The sequence below is a fragment of the Tasmannia lanceolata genome, unplaced genomic scaffold (assembly GCF_043159265.1).
Source record: "Tasmannia lanceolata isolate RefF3 unplaced genomic scaffold, GAP_Taslan_0.1 ptg000008l, whole genome shotgun sequence".
Taxonomy (NCBI): domain Eukaryota; kingdom Viridiplantae; phylum Streptophyta; class Magnoliopsida; order Canellales; family Winteraceae; genus Tasmannia; species Tasmannia lanceolata.
The window spans coordinates 208,638-226,192 of record NW_027518685.1 but is presented as its reverse complement, the minus strand read 5'-3'; the positions used below and the strand labels follow the sequence as shown (position 1 = coordinate 226,192).

The following is a 17,555-nucleotide window of genomic DNA, read 5'->3' as shown; positions in this document are numbered from 1 at the left end:
ATTGGAACAAATCCACTGCTATGGAGTACTTAAGTGTAGTCAAGGAGCAATCTAATGGGACTTCTAAAGCACTTGAAAATATCCTTATGATACGTATTATGACAATGAGTTACGGCAGGCATAGTGGTGTGGTGAGCACATCATGACCGGGGCTTTTGAACTCAAGAGAATGAATTAATGAATATGTCGGGTTTCCAGGTTCATTGTATATTAACTTCTATATTTACTCAATTTGCTTTTGCAATATCAATTATAATACGTTGAAAGAGAAGTGGACCATGGGTAAGTCGATCACCATGTGTGTCTTGGGAGGAGGAGAGGCTAATGGCTGAAAAGTCAGAAAGTGCTCACTTCACCACTCTAAGATCGATGTGGAGGCCATGGGGACATTCCATCTTATTTTGAACACTGGCCAGTCGGTGCATCGGCAAATGAATGTCGGTGTAACTTACACCGACGCTTTCAGTGAGCGTTGATGATACTACCGTGCCTAAATGTATATACCGACGCTTATTGAAAAACGTCGGTGATACGATTTATACCGGCGTTTATGAACGTGGTTATAAATAAAAATCAAATGTTGCTGTTAAGGTAATCACCGACGGTTTAAGAAACCGTCGGTGTATATAATATTACACTGACGGTCACGACCGTCGTTAAATCCCAATTTGGGCCTTTGGATACGTATATTTACCGTCGTTTTTGGAGCGTTGGTACGTTCACCGACGGTTACTGACCATTGGTGAGTATGCTATTCAGCGACGTTTTTGGAGCGTCGGTGATAAGATAATTTTTATTGTTGAAATCACCGACGGTCAGGACCGTCGGTAAATATAGATAATTTTTTTTTTTTTTTAACATCCCTTTATTTTGAATATGTCCATCAAATGGAGATACAACCTGTAACATGTACATAGGGATCTTATTATACAACCTCACACTACAATGGCGCCATTGAAACAAACCATCTTTGCAATGTTTTGAAACCAAGATCTATAGACGGCTCTGAAAACATAAATGATCTTCATCAGTTTAAAAATTCTAGCGGTTACATTTTTCCAAAATATGATATTTGCATAGATAGTCACAATAGGTCCACATAATCTATGGGAATTGTTTACTCATTTTGTTAAACAACAATACATAAGGTTTCAGTAAAATTAAGGACTTTCCCCAAACAGTATAAAATTGTAAATTGATATCCACAGAACTTCTGATGCCCTCCAAATAATGTAAATAAATGTACATGTATATCTATTTCAACTGCAACCTATTTGTACTGAAGATTGAATTACGCTTCCATTATTAATGCACTTTCTTAGAATGGACCAATGGGGACACCCTTGTAGCTGGCTGTTGCAAGGGCGCCCATCAATCTATCATTCCTCTAACAAATGAGGAATACTTCACTACTCATGGCTACAGCATGGTGCTCCAGAACCAACAAAACATCTAATAAGTGGAAAATGCATACTGTTTATGATGGCAAAAACAAGATCTTCATTCCGCACTCCAAGGGACTCCCTCACATGCTCACGAAGAACCCTTCTGGCTACATTATCTTCGGCTACTTCCATTAATTCTTTGCTATTCCCTAAATGCACAACATAGGTCTGAGGCATCCTGATCCTGCAAAGTGCATGCATTGAAGATAAATTACTATAGCAGCAGGGAAAAGGAAAAAAAAAAGTGAAAATTAGATACTAAATTACATTAAAATCAAGATAGCATAGAAAGGACAGCCAAATGAAAAACATTTCTCAAAGAAATAGCGGCAAAGTCGATACAATTGAAAGAAATTTATGCATGAGTATCACATGTATGTGTATATATTATATATACCCATGGTGTATTGTGTATATGAACATAGGAAGGTAGGTAACCACGCTAACCATGGATGTAGGTTCATTGTGTCTGGGTGATGTAGGTTCATTTATAATCCTCATTATCTTGGCACAGCTCCATAGAATAACCTCATCTTTATCATGGATAATTTTTATTCTAGCATGACAGAAATTTGATTGCAGAAAAATTATAAGTACATTAAACATGAAGGGATGTGACCAAAACAAAATTTTAATAGATCACAAAATCTAATAAAAGGTACCGAAAGAAGCTTAGAAGCTTATACAGAGTCTACAACGGGATTGAGTTACCATTAGTTAGATTATCTCTTTTCACTCCCTCTCCTGTCAAGCTATTATTCAAGGGCACCGAGAAATCACCTTAACCCACCAAATGGAGTGTTATACCTTTTCATGGACCAAATTGTGAACGGATATATCCCCAAATGTTTAGATGTTTATTTCCCTATATTCTTCCTCAGGCCATCAAAGGGTATTAATTCTAAATTCATATTAAACTTTAGTGAGGTTTAGTTGGTTCTATCTACTTAGTACAGTTTAGTGGAGTGATGTATAACCACCTCTATTTCTCTTGTCTTATAACAACTATCATGAACTTGATATTTTCAATAGATCATGGGATTCAATTGAAAACCACAAGATTCATACAAATTATGATTCAATCATGGGATTCAAATCGAAATCCATAAGATTTGATTTGAATAGTAAATCATAAGATTTTCAAAACAATGCAGCCAACAACTGTTATGCATTAGGATACACACATTGTGTATCCAATACCTCATTTTAGGTGGTTAACCACATAATTGGTATCTCCTCAAGGGACTGCTACTTATGATAGTTAAAAGACACTAGGACATGTGGAGAGCAGAAAACTTTAAGTTCTACATCAGGTAATATCAAAAGCACGCAAACATGGAATTACCATTCAAAAAAAGAAAAAATATCAAAAGCTCACAAACATGGACTTACCATGAAAGTGGAAACCTCAAGGACAATATAAAACCATCCAAGTTCATAATTTGTATATGGGGAAACAAGATGCTAGGAAGGGATGACAAAATGCAAACATGGAGCAAGGTTAAGATACTCGAGGCATACCCTAAACGTTCTCGAGTTCTATTCTTCCAGTACTCTGCTGTTGTATGTGAATCAATCATGGCACCTGCAACAAAAGGGAGGTGCTTAAATCTGAACTGTAAAATTGATGACTGCTGTGTTCTCAGTTCAGTTCTTGGCATGAAGTAAACTTCAGAACCTTTGGAAAAAAAACAGACAGATCTTTTTTCCAGGTCTCTATAACTAAGTGCTAACACAAACTTAATAGAATCTGGGTTTAGAACTGACTTGAACTGAATTGGTGCACTTTCATCAGACAGTCACATAGCAAGGATTGACTGTTGGGTTGCCTCCTGGGGCTAACACATAGCATCAGTAATCTCAGTAGGCCAAACATATGCAAAAATGAGCATAGCCTCATTCTTAGAGCACTCTCCAAAAGAACATCTGCATAGGGTTCCATTTGTTGTTGCAATCAAATCTAGCTTGTACTCTAACTGGAAAAAAAAATCATTTCAACTCATCAAGATTCAAATCCAAATCAAAACTCAAATGACTCACCCATCTCTTCACACCTTGTAAAGGTGAATGGGAAGTTGGTTTTAAAGATCCCCGCAACCTTTTAGTATGCTTTAAAAGCTAAGGAGGCAGCATCACCATTCTAACCACTGCCCAAAGCTCGCCCCTACATCAAACCCTGGTTTAGATGGCGTTTTGAACTTTTGACACCTACCTAACAAGTGTGTAGGGATGCCAAAAGTGCACAAAAACCATTTGCCTCTTTCTAATTTGTCTTGTGTCTCTATTAGTTAATTGGAATGATCTTCGAGTGTCTTAAGTCTTAACACGTTAACATAAATAATTGATGGAGCAAAGGAAGACAAGTCACCCATTCCTAGTTTTTCATTCTTCCATGTCGGCAGAGAAGAACACAAAAACATGTCAGCCCAACAAATGGATTATTCAATATCAAGTCACATGACAATTTTCTGCCCACGAAAATGCACATACAGAGAATATCTCCAAGCTATATTGAGCATAACTAAAGAAAGAGAATACTCATCAATATAAATATAAACCTTAAAAACCCAGAATACTGGATTCTCCCATTCCATGAAAAGCATAAAACTTGCATCAATTCAATATGTTCTCATACAAGAAACCTTGTGTCACCGCCATACAGGGAAATGATATCTGCGCCAAGTCTATATTAGATGTCATAAACACAGATCATTCTTCTTTATGTTTTTACATTTTCTGTGGGGAAAAAGTTTCCAAACTTCCTTGTCACTTGGACCTTTTTTAGCAACAGAAAATTCGCCATTTTACATGGTTTTCAGCACAAGAGCCTGAGCTAAACCAAATAGAAGATGGCGACGTGTCTCTATCCTACTGTAGCTAGGTAGCCCACTAGAGAGAAGGTTTTGATGGAAAGAATATACACCACATTTATGCTTGAATCTTTTAATTTAGTCAAGATGAACTCCTCTCTTGTTTTAATCTTTAGTGTAGGTTTGAGGCGGCCAGCATCTCTATTCGCGTTTCGAATCGATGTCCACATCAAACCTTCCTAAGTTTCTAGGGTTACTTAATAATAATTCAAAAGTAAATTGATACATTGTAATGAGGCTGAGATCCTCCCATCACTTCAATCCTCTTTGGTCGGTGGCAATACTCTCCTTTATCTAACATCGACACACATAATTAGATTATGATATAGACTATGATCTCCCCACCGCCCTCTCCACGGCTTCCAAAAGGAATAGATATAATAAAAAAAAAGGAATGCTACCCTTGCAAAAATACAGCCAAGGGTGCCACATTGGATCCATATCATCAAAGTGCATTTATAATTCCTTCACATCTACATTTTCCAGTACTATTATAAAATCATTTTGGTGATACCTTGCCCGTGGACACCACCCAGAAACTCTCTACTTTCTCCCTCTAAAATGGTGTCCTGCAACAAAGGGAAACTCTCTCCTTTTATTTCATCACCCCTGAGGCCAGGGACACCTACCATACAATTTATGCATTACTTGTGCTTGCTGTCAAATGCTTTACTAATTTAATGCAGTCAAGCTTATCTACAAGACCCATACTAAACAAGGGTTTCTGTTCACATGGTCCTGTTTAACTTATTTCAGTAGTCAGATGTAGTCGACAATTAATTTTATAAGCCAAACAATTAAAATCAGAGTTAGGATCAAAAGCAGAATCAGAAATCAAAATCAATACCAGGAAGCAGGAGCAGAATCATTGCCAAACACACCCTTATATACCCCATCAGAATCAAAATCTAAAACCTGTATCCACAACCACATAATAACTACATACTAGCAAACCCCATATACATCACTAAATGAACTTATCAAGCTTTTTTCCTTCTTTCTTTCTGTTTCTTTTAATATATATTTCAAAAACCCTAACCTTCAAGAACGACATCAAAGTCTCATAACAGAGGCATTTCATCAAATAGGGACATGTCTTTTACCTCGTTGCCGAGCAGAAATGCCGTGCTCTTCCTCAAAGGATGCTGATTCACAGCAACAACTCCGACACCACAAATATCACAATCTCTCTCCTAAAATAAGAGCAGACAAAGAAATTAGCAAAGAGGGATACAGTCAAAAGGAAAAAGAAGGAAAGAAAAAGAGAAACCCTAGGTCAGATCTCAATTGAAAGCCCAAGCCATACCCAAATCCCCACCGGAATCACAACCTTAACCCACCGAAACCCTATTACAATTAGAGAATCTGAGGAAAACCCTAAAGAGACAGATGCATGTGTTAGAATAGGGAGATTAACCCAAATTAGTTTGAACAGAAAAAAAAAAAACTGGAAAACCCCAAATGGTTTGTAACCAAAAAACTGAAAATAACCCTAATAACATACCGTTGTAAGAGATATTTGAGAGATTACAGAGATTTGGTAGCTAAAACACCCAGGATTTAGGGTTGTGGACGGACGGAATCCACTTACAGAAGAGGTTATGAAAAAACCCTAAAAACCAAAAAGAGAAGAACGAACAAAGGGAGCCTGGAGTCGCGCGCGGGAGAGAGAACTCCGTAAAATTTCCTAGTTAAAACACTAATCACCGACGTTTATAAATGAATGTCGATGTTTTCTGATTCAACGACGTTTTAAAAACGTAGGTAAAGGTTTTCGTGCGGTAACATCCATCCACTGACGTTTCTTCCATGAATGTCGGTGCATATATGTTATTAACGACGTTTTAATGGAATGACGCTACAAAAACGTCGGTAGATGTAACTTTTCTTGTAGTGTGGCTTCTCTTTAAGCTTAGAGGCTACTCTCTACATTACTACCATAACTAGGAATTTAATTTCTCTTTCAAAACTTGATTGTTGTGATTTTGAATTTAAATGTTGTAACGGATAATTTTCTTTATTTGACCGTTCCCACAAGATTGGATCTGACAATTTGAAAGAGAATGTATATAAGCTTCGATTAGATTCCCTTTATGCTCATTCTCTTCTTTTTTGGCATGTGAATGATGAAATCGAAAATATTGGTAATAAACGAAGTAAAATTGATGAGAACTATTCGTCCCTGTGGCATAGATGGTAAGGCCATATATCGAAAGATAGAATGGAACAACCTGTAAGAAAGAGGGTTCTGGATCCACATAACTCTTCTGACTTTAGTGTCTGTACAAATTGCATCAAAGGAAAATAAGCAAAATCTAAGAAAAGGAATGCCACCAGGAGTACAGGTTTACTGGAGATTGATTACACTGATATCTATGGGGCCTTTTTCGACTCCAACAGTTGGTGGCCAAAGATACTTTCTTATCTTTATTGATGACTTTTCTCGATATGACTGTCATTACTCGTTTGGTTGCCAATGTAGCATTGACCTCTTTGGAGACTTCCTGGGATGTCTCCTGCATCTATTGCATGTCTACTAAGGTGACATTCTTTCCCCCCCTCATAACTTTCAAACCAACTTCCACAAAAGGTGAATTTTGCTAGAATTTTTTTGGGATTGGTTCTCTTTCTCTCTCTTTATATTGGTAATGGCATTCCTACTTATTCCCCTACTCTCAAGTTATATGCCTCGGAACCAAATACTACTTACTACTATTCTTCCAGGTAATTCCAACCAAACCAATGCTTGTCTCCTCGATCTTGATTACTTATTCCACTACTTTTTGAGTCTATGTCATGCATCCAAACAGGAAAGTAGTGTTTGGTTGAGTGGCATAGGCTTGGAAAGTAGAGGAATAGGTAGGGGGTGTCACTAACCATAAGGATCTATGTTTACATAAACACGGTAGGCCTAAAACAATACGGACTTAAAATTGGAGTCCAATTGTGGCATAGCTAGGAAAGTTTGTCTAGCAAAAAGATTGATCCTGCTATCCAAACGGGGAGCATGAGGATATCCATTGGACGATCTCCCCATTCACATAAATATATCATTGGACGTATATACCATTTTCCCCCTTTAACAACCTTCCATATAAGTTTTACCTTAGGCCACCAATGGAAGCAGTTTTGATAAAGGGAGATTCTGTGGTGATGAACCCTCTATATATGTTGGGATCCCCATAGATGGAACCTAATCTGGAGCAGATAGAGCAAACTATATGCTCCATCTTATCATTCATCCTATTTTTGTTGGAATTAATCAAATGAGTTCCCTATTATTCTATGACATAACAAACAACAAAAATGATCAAAAAGGGTAGGGCAAGCTAGGCCATGCTTGCTCCTCATGTAGGTTTCCTCCAACCAGATGATGTGTAATGAATGCTTAATAAGGTGACGATTCACATTCAATTGCAAATAATAATAATAATATGAGAAAAGGGTATCAGCGCTCGAGCACAGAAACAGGGGGGTGGGGCCATTGGGGGGTGATTCTAACCATTCATTTGGAATGCCCCATCATGGTTGGGGGGCCTACCAAAAATCAGCTCAATTGGATCACCAATGGGTGTCCATTTGTGGGGCAAAATGGACAGATACTGCTTGTCTACAAATCTGTCCATTTTTGGCCCCACTAATGGACACCCTAAGGTGATCCAATGGAGCTGATTTTTTGGTGGACACCCTACCCATGAAAGGGCTCATCAAATGAATGCTTTGGATCCCACCCAAAATGTGGCCCCATCCTGTTCTGTTTCTGTGCTCGAGGGCAGATAGAGCGCAGAAACCATTTCCTCTAATAATAATAATAATAATAATAATAATAATAATAATAGACATTATTTTATGTTAGATGAACAGTCCTGAAGGTGGGGTGGGAGTGGGACCCATAAGTTGGTTGTTGCCATTGATCCGGTCATTTACCGTCTGTAGTCTATATGCTCGTTCCCAACAAGCAGTCATCTTCAATCTAATCGAAAGCGGGGTAATATTAAAACACGATTGGTCTGACGACCGTAAGGTGAGAATGGCAGTTGGAAACAACGGTGTTCGCGTGTATCACTCACCCAAACAGAGAAATGGAAAAGCTAAATAGATATAATGGGGGGGAGGAGGTCTCTCTCCCTCTCAATCGAGACTTGTATCCTTGACAAACAAGATGTAACCTCCAAAGAGAAACAGAGAGAAAGTGGAGGAAATGCCAAAGGAGATGAGTTTAGGAGCAGAGATCTTGCTTGCAGCCATTGGGTTGTGGGGAGTTTTTCTACGGCCACTGCTGATGAGATTCGCGGGGGAGATGGTGGAAGTAATCGGAAGTGCTTTCTCTAGAATCATCAGGGGGAGGCCTTCATTCATTCTCTCCACCTATCTTCCCTACTCTTCTTCTTTCTTGCATCGGTACTAGAATCTCCGTTCTTTCTTTCTTTTTTACTTCACTTTCCATCCAAAAAAAAATCTATTAGATAGAAGAACAAAGGCAGAATGGTCATCCCCATTGAAAGACTCATTTTTTCTGTCAAGGGACAAGTTCAATTCAAATTCCACTGTAATCTGTGCTTACTTAATTAGCTAGTAGCTAACTCTGATCCGTATCCTGGCAGTTTCTTCTTCATCAAAAATGTCTCGCTTTGTATCTTTTTCTTTTGCGCAAATTAGGTTAGCTTAGGAGAACAGTTAGCTGATCCGTTTCTTGTTACATCAACAAGTATCTTTAGTTTAAGACTTCATATCAGTTCAACTGCTTATTTAACTATTAAGATGATTTTCATACACTTCTGTAAGATCCCACATTGGAAAGGGAGAGAAAGTTCCTGGGCTATATATGCGAACTCTCCTTCTCCCTCTGCATTTTCGGCATCTATCCCCTCAGTGAGGTTGCTGGGTCCTAGGAGGGGTGGATTGTAAGATCCCACATCGGAAAGGGAGAGAAACTTCCTAGGCTATTTATGTAAACTCTCATTCTCCCCGTGTAGACACATTTTCAGCATCTCTAAGGGGTGGGTCCCCGTGGAGTGGTCGGGCACACTGCTGGAAAACAAAACAAAACCGGGGCAAGTGGAGGACCCAGATCGGACAATATTTACATAGTGGGGGTAAAGCGTGACAGGTTCCAGTCACTTTTATACTCCATACAACATGTATGGATGAAATCTTATGCTGCAGGTGCGCCGCTCAACATATGTTACATGCGTGCGAATCTATCCCGATACTTATAATAATGTATTATTTTGTCTTGCAAATTCTTTTTGTCTGTATATATAGGGAAAAGTGTTTATCGTCCGTCAAACAAGATAAATTATCAAGTTAATCGACCAAAATTGGGGTCGGCCCACATTGTTTGGGTGATGCAAACCATTCATTTGATCGGCCCTGACATATATAGGGTGTGCCCAAAAAATCATCTCCATACGATCATCCTAACCCTTCGATTTGTGGAGGTTACAATGGACGGGTTTAAACCTCCACAAATTTGTCCATTTTAAACCTCCACAAATCAAACGGTTAGGATGATCCTACATATATGATTTTAAACCCCTCTCTCTCTCTCTCTCTCTCTCTCCTTGTCTTTTAGAATTTAAAGGGCTGTCAAAGAGTTATTATGGTTCCCAAAAAGCTATGGCAAGCCAATTAAAAAAGAAAAGATAAGCTAGGACAACAGAAATAACAAAACATGGCACATCATTTCCCCAAAAAAAAAACTTACAAAACATGATTGTGTTGAGATCATTTCCCTCTATCTATCTATGGTAAGCTGGGGTGTCGCCATGTGGCACCCTAAAATTTAAAAACGCTTGACTTTATTTAAAAAAATATTTTTTTAAGGATAATACCGCAAGGAATTCCAAAAGTAACTCTTTTCAAATTACATGGCACGTTTCCTAATGCCTTACTCAATAAGCTGAATGTGGTAAGCTGGGGTGTCGCCAAGTGGCACCCTGAAATTTAAAAACGCTTGCATTCCTTTACTTAAAAAACATCTTTTTTTAAGGATAATACGGCAAGGAATTCCAAAAGTTACACTTTCCAAATTACATGGCATATTTCTTAATGCCTTAATCAATAAATTATCGATATTTATATTGTTGATAATTTATCTTTTACTGATTTGTTTAGACGACCCATCTTATTTTTCTCTGTTACCGTCTCAAACACGTTTATTCCTAAGCAAGAGTAAAAACCCAAACAACACTTCTCTTTCTCTTTATCTCAATGGATACGCCCCGTGCATCGCACGGGACTGCAACTAGTATAATATATACAAAGGAGAGAAGAATATTTACAAAAAATAACAGTAGCAATTGATATACTATTTATTTTGAGAAGTTATAACAAAAATATATATACTATCAACAATTCCATTAAAATGAGAGCTTATGTCCTCTTAAATGGTAAAATCTGACCAAAAAAAGTTAAAATGAATTGGTGTCTCTACCAATGACAAGTAAACCCAATTTCTTATCTCGCCCATGCTTTACTAGGATTATCCTTATTCTTTATTGAAGTTCGTACAACCTCATAGGGAACAATATCTGGTGATACTTTTCCAGGAAATTCAGTAGTCAAAGCTGGTGATGGATGAAACGGGGTGACAATTGTCCGTATATGTTCTAATATATCCCTATGGCAGGCCCAATGATATCAGGATCACCCTCCCACCCTCCGACCCACGATCCAGGGTGGCTGACCCCAAATGTGGGTCGTTTTCGACCCGGATCGCCAAAAAAAGCTACCCGAACGACCTACTGGATAGGGAGAGATGCAGAGAGAGAGAGAGAGAGAGAGAGAGAGAGAGAACAAAAAAACAACTCTCCTTCCTTGCTTTAACCTAATCATACCTTATTGGAGGCAAAAAAAGAAAAGAAACTGAGAAGAGGTAAAGAGACCAACCTGAAACAGATGTTGTTCAACCAGAGGCTTTCACTAAAATCCATGTACGGTATTGTAAAACCTCCTTCCCTGCTTCCTTGCTTTTGCAGGGGGGGGGGGGGGGGGTTGTAAATGGCATAAAGATGAAGGAAAAGGGAACCCGTGGAAGGCATGCAATCACTTAAAACACCTAAACAAAAAATCCGACCACAAGCCAACTGATATTGGCATTACAAGTTTTAACCTCTTTATAAACAGTTGTCAAATGTTTTACTGCCTTTACCAAAAACTATATTAGCACTACAAATTTTAATCTCTTTTCTAAATAGTTGTCAAATGTGATTATATTTCCCAAAAACTGTCAGCAGCCACTTGATATGCTTGACTGTCATATTTAAGATAAGGCCCAGCAATGCTATAGCATCTCTTGGCATAACATTAAACTAGAGAGCATTAGAGCAACCCGGATTAGCGCTCCAAACTGACCAGCAACCCCATATAGAGAACCAACTTAGCTTACCCTCATATTACTGCGTACCAGACTATCATCGTACTCCGTACCCGTTCCCGTACTGCGTACCGGAACGAACCGCGTTCCAAGTAAACTTGGGCAGGCCTGCATCAATCACTAATTCATTACGTGTTCGTAGAAAAAAAGAATCCATAATTACTCATTTAAATAAATTATAAAAACTAAGATGGATTAAGAATTGAACTTCTGCTCCATATAATGCAAGAATAAGAATATCTGCAAAATGTAAATATTCACCGTATCCAATGAATCCACAGTAGCCATGGAAATGACAATAACCATATTGAAGCAAAAGAATATCAGCATGGCAAGTTTTCAAGTACAACTCATGGAAATGTTGCTTATCAAGAATTTAAAAATATAGAAGAGATAGTAAATGATAGGAGAAATTGGGTTATATAAGTGAGGATACAGTATTTTCTGCAAACTTTAGGGCATGTTTGGCTACCATGAAATTTTATTCATGATAAATTGGTTCCTCAAAGTGGTGAGAGGGGTTAGGCGGGTGAAGTGGCTAAAAATCAGGAAACAAAACTCTACTCAAAATCCAATCAACTGTGAGTTTTTGCTCTTCTCATCACCGGAGACACTAGTTTCCTGTTTTTTGTTTCCTAATTTTTAGGCACTTCACCCTCATTTCCACTTGGAGACCCCCGATTTACCATGAAAAAAAAATTCATGGTAGCCAAATGTGCCCTTGCTGTAATTTCCATGGCAATACAAACTTCAAAGCCAACATCCTTCTAGAAATGAGAATACAACTTACAACTAAGCATCAGTTTGGCGAAGAGAGCTGAGTGTAAGTTGATTTAGTCATTCTAGTTTGAAATGAACACATGACAAATGAATTAGACGGTGAAAGAACAAAAAATATAGAACTGTTGCTAGAATGAAAAAGAAACCAATCTTGGTACACTAAAATAGGTGGATAAAAAATTAAATAAAAGTTTAAAAACTGATCATTATCATTATAAAAGTTATGAAGCTAAAATAAAAGTAGCTTTAAAGAAATAATTAACTTTTTTCAGCCGCAATCAACCGGAACTTCCTACTGATTTCTTCTAAATAGATTAACAAGTTAAAACAAAAAATATTTCCATAAGAACAAACAAAAACTTTAGAATAGAGAAAAATATCTCAAATACTTGTTTTTAGAAAATTAATATGCATCTAGAAATTGGTCGGCATATCCAAAAAAAACAATGAATAGAATTATATAACCACTGATTCCACTAAAAAGAAAACAGAGAACCGAAAATGAAGAAAACAATGGAAGGCAAACTGCAAAATCTGAAATATCGAAATCCGATGGAAGGAATACCATTACGTGAACTTCGGTAGTGGGAAAATGGAGAGGAGAATTCAGTCCATCGAAGGTGGAATGCTTGGTGAGGCAAGGTTTAAATCGGAGCAGCATCCGAGATTCAACCAAATCCACATCTCCCTGCAGTGACGGGATAATCGTAAGCTTTTTTGGTCAAGATGGACCTTCAATTTAAATAAAATCAATCTAAAAAAGCCACAATCATATGATTCCCGGAAATTGGTCGAGGTCAACAATTTCAAGGATAAGAAAGATTACCACCAGGAAACATGTGTATTCAAGCTATATTCCAGCTATAGGAAGATAAAAATACATTTCTCTGGCAATTTAGTTGAGTGTTTTCATCCTCCAACAATAACTCCCCAAATTCATGTTAGAATCCGCAAAAAACAACTTTTTCCTCCATCACTACCATATTACAGCGAACTTTTTTCAATATAATTCTCTGCTTTGTGCATGTTCCAAAAACCAATCCTATCAAGAAGATATCATATAAAAACACTAAAAAAGCAACACCGAGTGTGAACACATTTTTGTTTAATTGTTTGTGTCTTTTGGTGAACTGTCTGCATGTGCTCACTTTTTTGGCCTCGTCTTTATTAAGGTTTTCCACTGGGAAGCTCTCTCAACCAAGCCGGTTTAGACGGTGAAAGAACATCTAGTATAGAAGTGCTGGTGGAATGAAAAAGCACCCAATCTTGGCAGACTAAATAAGTTCTAATCTTCAACAGCCCTAATATTCCAGCAAGAAAGTGTTTCCAATTGGTGTAGTGTCCATGGGTGCAGAAATGTCAGCACACTCACTGAATTTGTCCATGAACATATCTAATAATAGTGAAATCTCCCACAAGAGCTGTATTTTTAAAAACAGGAATCTCTGTATTTTCAGAAACTAAAGAGCTGAAATCCCATAAGGTATCCCTTTCAACTATCTTCACAGTGAATGAATTCAACCTGTTTTTTTTTTTTCATATTTATGAGAATATCATTTACCTCGTGAGATAGAGTCCATCAGCCGTCCAAGGGCTGCCTTCGATTTCTGAAACCCTTCCAATTCCTCAATATGGTGCCCTATCTCGTGTGAGAGTCCTTTGATGAAACTATTTGACTACCAGTTCAACAAAGCAGGAAAAAAAAAGGATCTCAGAAAAGAGTAGTACAGAATTCACACTCAATATTGGATATAGCTATTTTGATTAACCTTTTCATATCTCTCTATGCACCCCCACAACAATTCACATATCAGGGCTACAGTATGCCGAATCCAATGCAAAATATCTCTTAATTGATCATGAAGAAAAGAAATGTTAGTGCTGAATAACTTGCAACTGCAATAATGGATTTTAAATGTAGCAGCAATATCTACAAATTATACTTCCTTGCCATAAAGAAAGTAAAGCAGAAAGAAAAAAAAAACTGATCTTCATGAAATCCACTAACCAAGCTCGAATAGAAGCAATGAAACATTATAGTTTCTGTCCTCTGTTTCTCAGGATTATCTAACACTTAGGAAAGTTAACTTATTGAAAGATCCTAAATGCCAGATCAAATAGCAAATACAGCCCATATATCAGGGCTACAGTTTGCCGAATCCAATGCAAAACTATAGAGAAAGACGGATTTCACAACACCGGAAAATCCTCTTCTCAAATAGTGAAACCAAAGTTTACACTAGCCCAAGATGAACAACCAAGTAGAAGAAGAACAATGCCCAAAAGGCCCAAAAGAGATGTGCTTCAATATATGATAGAAAGAACAACACTACAAGATAAACAACAATAAAAAGAAGAAAGCTTCAAGAGGAAAGCTTGAATACAAGAGAGCTTCAATGGAGCAATGGAGGTCTAGGTTGTGGAGAATCTCTACCAAAATGAAGTTAATGAGAATAGGCTTAGTCAAGGAAAGTAAAGAGAAGATAACTTAGGTAAGTGGTAGTGGGTATGGGAAAGTGGTGTCTTAAATGCTTAGGGAAGTAGTGGGTTTGGAGTTCCAAGTAAAGGTTTGAATTTGAAATAGGTAAGTAGTGGGAAAAGATGGAGCAAACATGTGTGGCTCACACATGTGCAAGCTAGGCAAAAAGACCAATATGCCCATGAACACAAAAGTACATATTTGCCCTCACTACAACACTCAAAAGAAAAATAAAATAAAGCTACCCAAAAAATACACTTTAAAATTTAACAAAAACATCTCCTATTTGATCCAGAAGAAAAGAAATGTTAGTGCTCGGACTATATTTTCTAAGAACATTATTCATGCTGATGTAGCACTAAATAGTTGCGTCTCATGGGATAATGTAAAGTTTTTCAAGCTCTTCGTGGTTTTCCATTATCAATTTACCAACTGAAAAACTTGTGAACAAATTGGATGTTATCTTTTCATTGGTATTCAATTTAAGAAAACAAATAATTCAGTATGTTTTACTATTTTAGGATGCACTCTTGAAGTCGTTATTGCTACTGCTCCATGAAGGCTGGCTTCGGCTAGCTTCTTCATCTTTTATTTCTTTTTAAGCTTTATATATTTCGAGTTTCCTAAATAACATCATCATTCAAACCCCTCTGTATCTTCTAATTTTTATATTGCAGCAGTGAAATGCTTCTCATTCTAACAACAATTTATGACTCTTGATTAGGCAATATCCAAACTGTATGAAGATATAAACTAATAGTAATTAACAACTTGCATGACTGAAGGAACCTTGGATCCAACTATCCAACCCATAACAGAAAACAAGTAAAGGCTAAAAAGAGTCTACATCGAAATCCTTTTCACCTTTCAATGGGTAAAGGGGAAATTGTGGCAATTTTTGTGAAGAAGGATTTTATGGGACCCTCCCCTGTGAAGCCCTCTTCTGTTTCTTCTCCGCAACAGGGCATAAGAAAGTGAGAGGAGAAAAACAAAAACCCTCTCTCTGCAAGATGGGCAGTGTTCCAGATCTCTTCTTTTCTTTTTTTTTCCTTATCTTTTCGTCCTATTTTCTTGGCCAATTTTCTTGCAAGTGCATGTATGCAGTAAAAAAATAATCAGGGAACAAAAAATTTCTTGCGAGTGAAGAAGGATTTTACGGGACCCAAACACTCTTTCTTTCACTTCCTCTGTGAAGCCCTCTTCTGTTTCTTCTCCGCAACAGGCCATAAGAAAGTGAGAGGAGAAAAACAAAAACCCTCTCTCTGCAAGATGGGCACGTGATCCAGATCTCTTTTCTTTTTTTCCCTAATCTAAAAAAATAATAATCAGGGAACAAAAATTATCGTAAAAAAAAAAGAAAAAAGAAAAAAGAAAAAGAACAAAGGTAGCAGCAAATATTTCTACAAAAAAAAAAAATGATAACCAAAGCTAGAACAAAAATAATTGTAAAATTAAAAACAATCGCGGAAAATTTAAAATACATGAATATGAAAAAATGATCAGAAAATTATAAAAAAGGGGTAAATAAAACTGCATTAATGCAGATAAGGTGAAGATTTTCGATATAATTAAAACTGCATTAATGAAGACACCCGAAACTCCTATTATGCCGTTGTAACCAAATCAGAGGGGAAAATCAGCGATCCTCTTACCATTATTAGCATCAGCATTCCGAAAAGTTTGGAGAAAAGAGAGGGAGAAGGAGAGGGGATCGTGGTGATGTCTTCTCTGCTTTTCATATCTTTTACCATGAGGTGTGTACTTAGTATAGTTGTTCCGCTCGATGTGAGGACTGACAATGCCAAGGTGTACTTTTCCCTGCCTTCTGGTTTCCTATCCCTCCTTGAGTCTCATAGTATCCTTCATCAGTCTTCTTGTGTGGATACTCCCAAGCAGAATGGGATTGCAAAGCAGAAGAGGAGGACTCTAATTGTTTCGTTTCAGATGAAGGTCTCGTCTTATTATCATATATCAGTAAGAAAGAAAATTAATAGGGTGTGCGTTTTTATAGGGTTGGGAAGGAAAAAGACAGAGAATAGCATTTTTTTGTGACACTTGCTTCTGTTTCTTTCTTGTATTTCAGTCGTCCTTCATGATCGGCTTTGTATATCCTTCTCCTCTATTAATGATATCTAACCATTCAAAAAAACAGACTGTAATCCAACCGTTGAATTACGGTATCATCTCGTAGGAACTTTTAGAGCTCTCTTTAGGGATCCTTACGTCACGATCTAGGTTTTAGGGTGTTCTAGAGTTAGGAGTCCAGCCTCATCACGGCCGATTGTTATTGATAGCAATTGGGTCATAGATTTAATTACACTAGTTAACCATTTTTTCATAGGACAAGCCTAGTTAACCTAAGATGTAGGTTCACCTGCATTAGTCTAAAGGGCTGTCTTGCACTTAGATAGGACCATATAGCATCTTAGATGAAGTCCTAGGATAATAAAAGCTACTCAACTTGAATTAATAATCTCTTTTAAACTGTTGAAACAGTCATTTCCAGTCTAGATCGGTGTCTTAGATGTCTTAGGTATGTAGTTTAGTCTATGCCACCGAACTACGTTGACTCTGATCCCAGGGAGGCTTGGGTACGTAGGCAG

At 37.5% G+C, this 17,555-nt stretch overlaps 1 protein-coding gene and 1 long non-coding RNA gene across 9 annotated transcripts; both read right to left on the bottom strand.

The window, feature by feature from the left end:
• Window positions 1-1,092: 1,092 nt before the first annotated feature.
• Window positions 1,093-6,158, bottom strand: LOC143883817 (uncharacterized). 6 transcript variants are annotated; one of them, XM_077387109.1, is made up of 7 exons: window positions 5,820-6,158; window positions 5,622-5,692; window positions 5,419-5,508; window positions 3,486-3,609; window positions 3,213-3,371; window positions 2,967-3,030; window positions 1,093-1,629 (listed from the first exon to the last, which is right to left on the bottom strand). In XM_077387109.1, exons 4-7 carry the CDS (start codon window positions 3,487-3,489, stop codon window positions 1,410-1,412), a joined length of 447 nt encoding a protein of 148 aa, XP_077243224.1. In that variant the 5' UTR covers window positions 3,490-3,609; window positions 5,419-5,508; window positions 5,622-5,692; window positions 5,820-6,158; the 3' UTR covers window positions 1,093-1,409. The 6 variants fall into 6 exon arrangements, with proteins under 6 accessions (XP_077243224.1, XP_077243225.1, XP_077243222.1 ...); XM_077387110.1 differs by lacking the exon at window positions 5,622-5,692; XM_077387107.1 differs by lacking the exon at window positions 3,486-3,609 and having other exon boundaries at window positions 3,213-3,421; window positions 5,820-6,157.
• A 5,305-nt stretch (window positions 6,159-11,463) lies between these two features.
• Window positions 11,464-16,913, bottom strand: LOC143882497 (uncharacterized). 3 transcript variants are annotated; one of them, XR_013252248.1, is made up of 5 exons: window positions 14,482-14,892; window positions 14,243-14,321; window positions 14,035-14,149; window positions 13,039-13,161; window positions 11,464-11,801 (listed from the first exon to the last, which is right to left on the bottom strand). It is a non-coding gene; the product is annotated as an uncharacterized LOC143882497 (long non-coding RNA). The 3 variants fall into 3 exon arrangements; XR_013252249.1 differs by lacking the exons at window positions 14,243-14,321; window positions 14,482-14,892 and adding an exon at window positions 16,605-16,913; XR_013252247.1 differs by lacking the exons at window positions 14,035-14,149; window positions 14,243-14,321; window positions 14,482-14,892 and adding an exon at window positions 16,605-16,913.
• Window positions 16,914-17,555: the final 642 nt, after the last annotated feature.

Excerpts from the sequence above, each read along its gene's own strand:
- LOC143883817 (XM_077387108.1), bottom strand. The coding sequence starts at position 3,387 with ATGGAACCCTATGCAGATGTTCTTTTGGAGAGTGCTCTAAGAATGAGG. Across the intron at positions 3,031-3,212 it reads AGTGCACCAATTCAGTTCAA|GTGCCATGATTGATTCACAT; the intron begins GTCAGTTCTAAA and ends CTTTTGTTGCAG. Across the intron at positions 1,630-2,966 it reads AGAACTCGAGAACGTTTAGG|GATCAGGATGCCTCAGACCT; the intron begins GTATGCCTCGAG and ends TGCACTTTGCAG.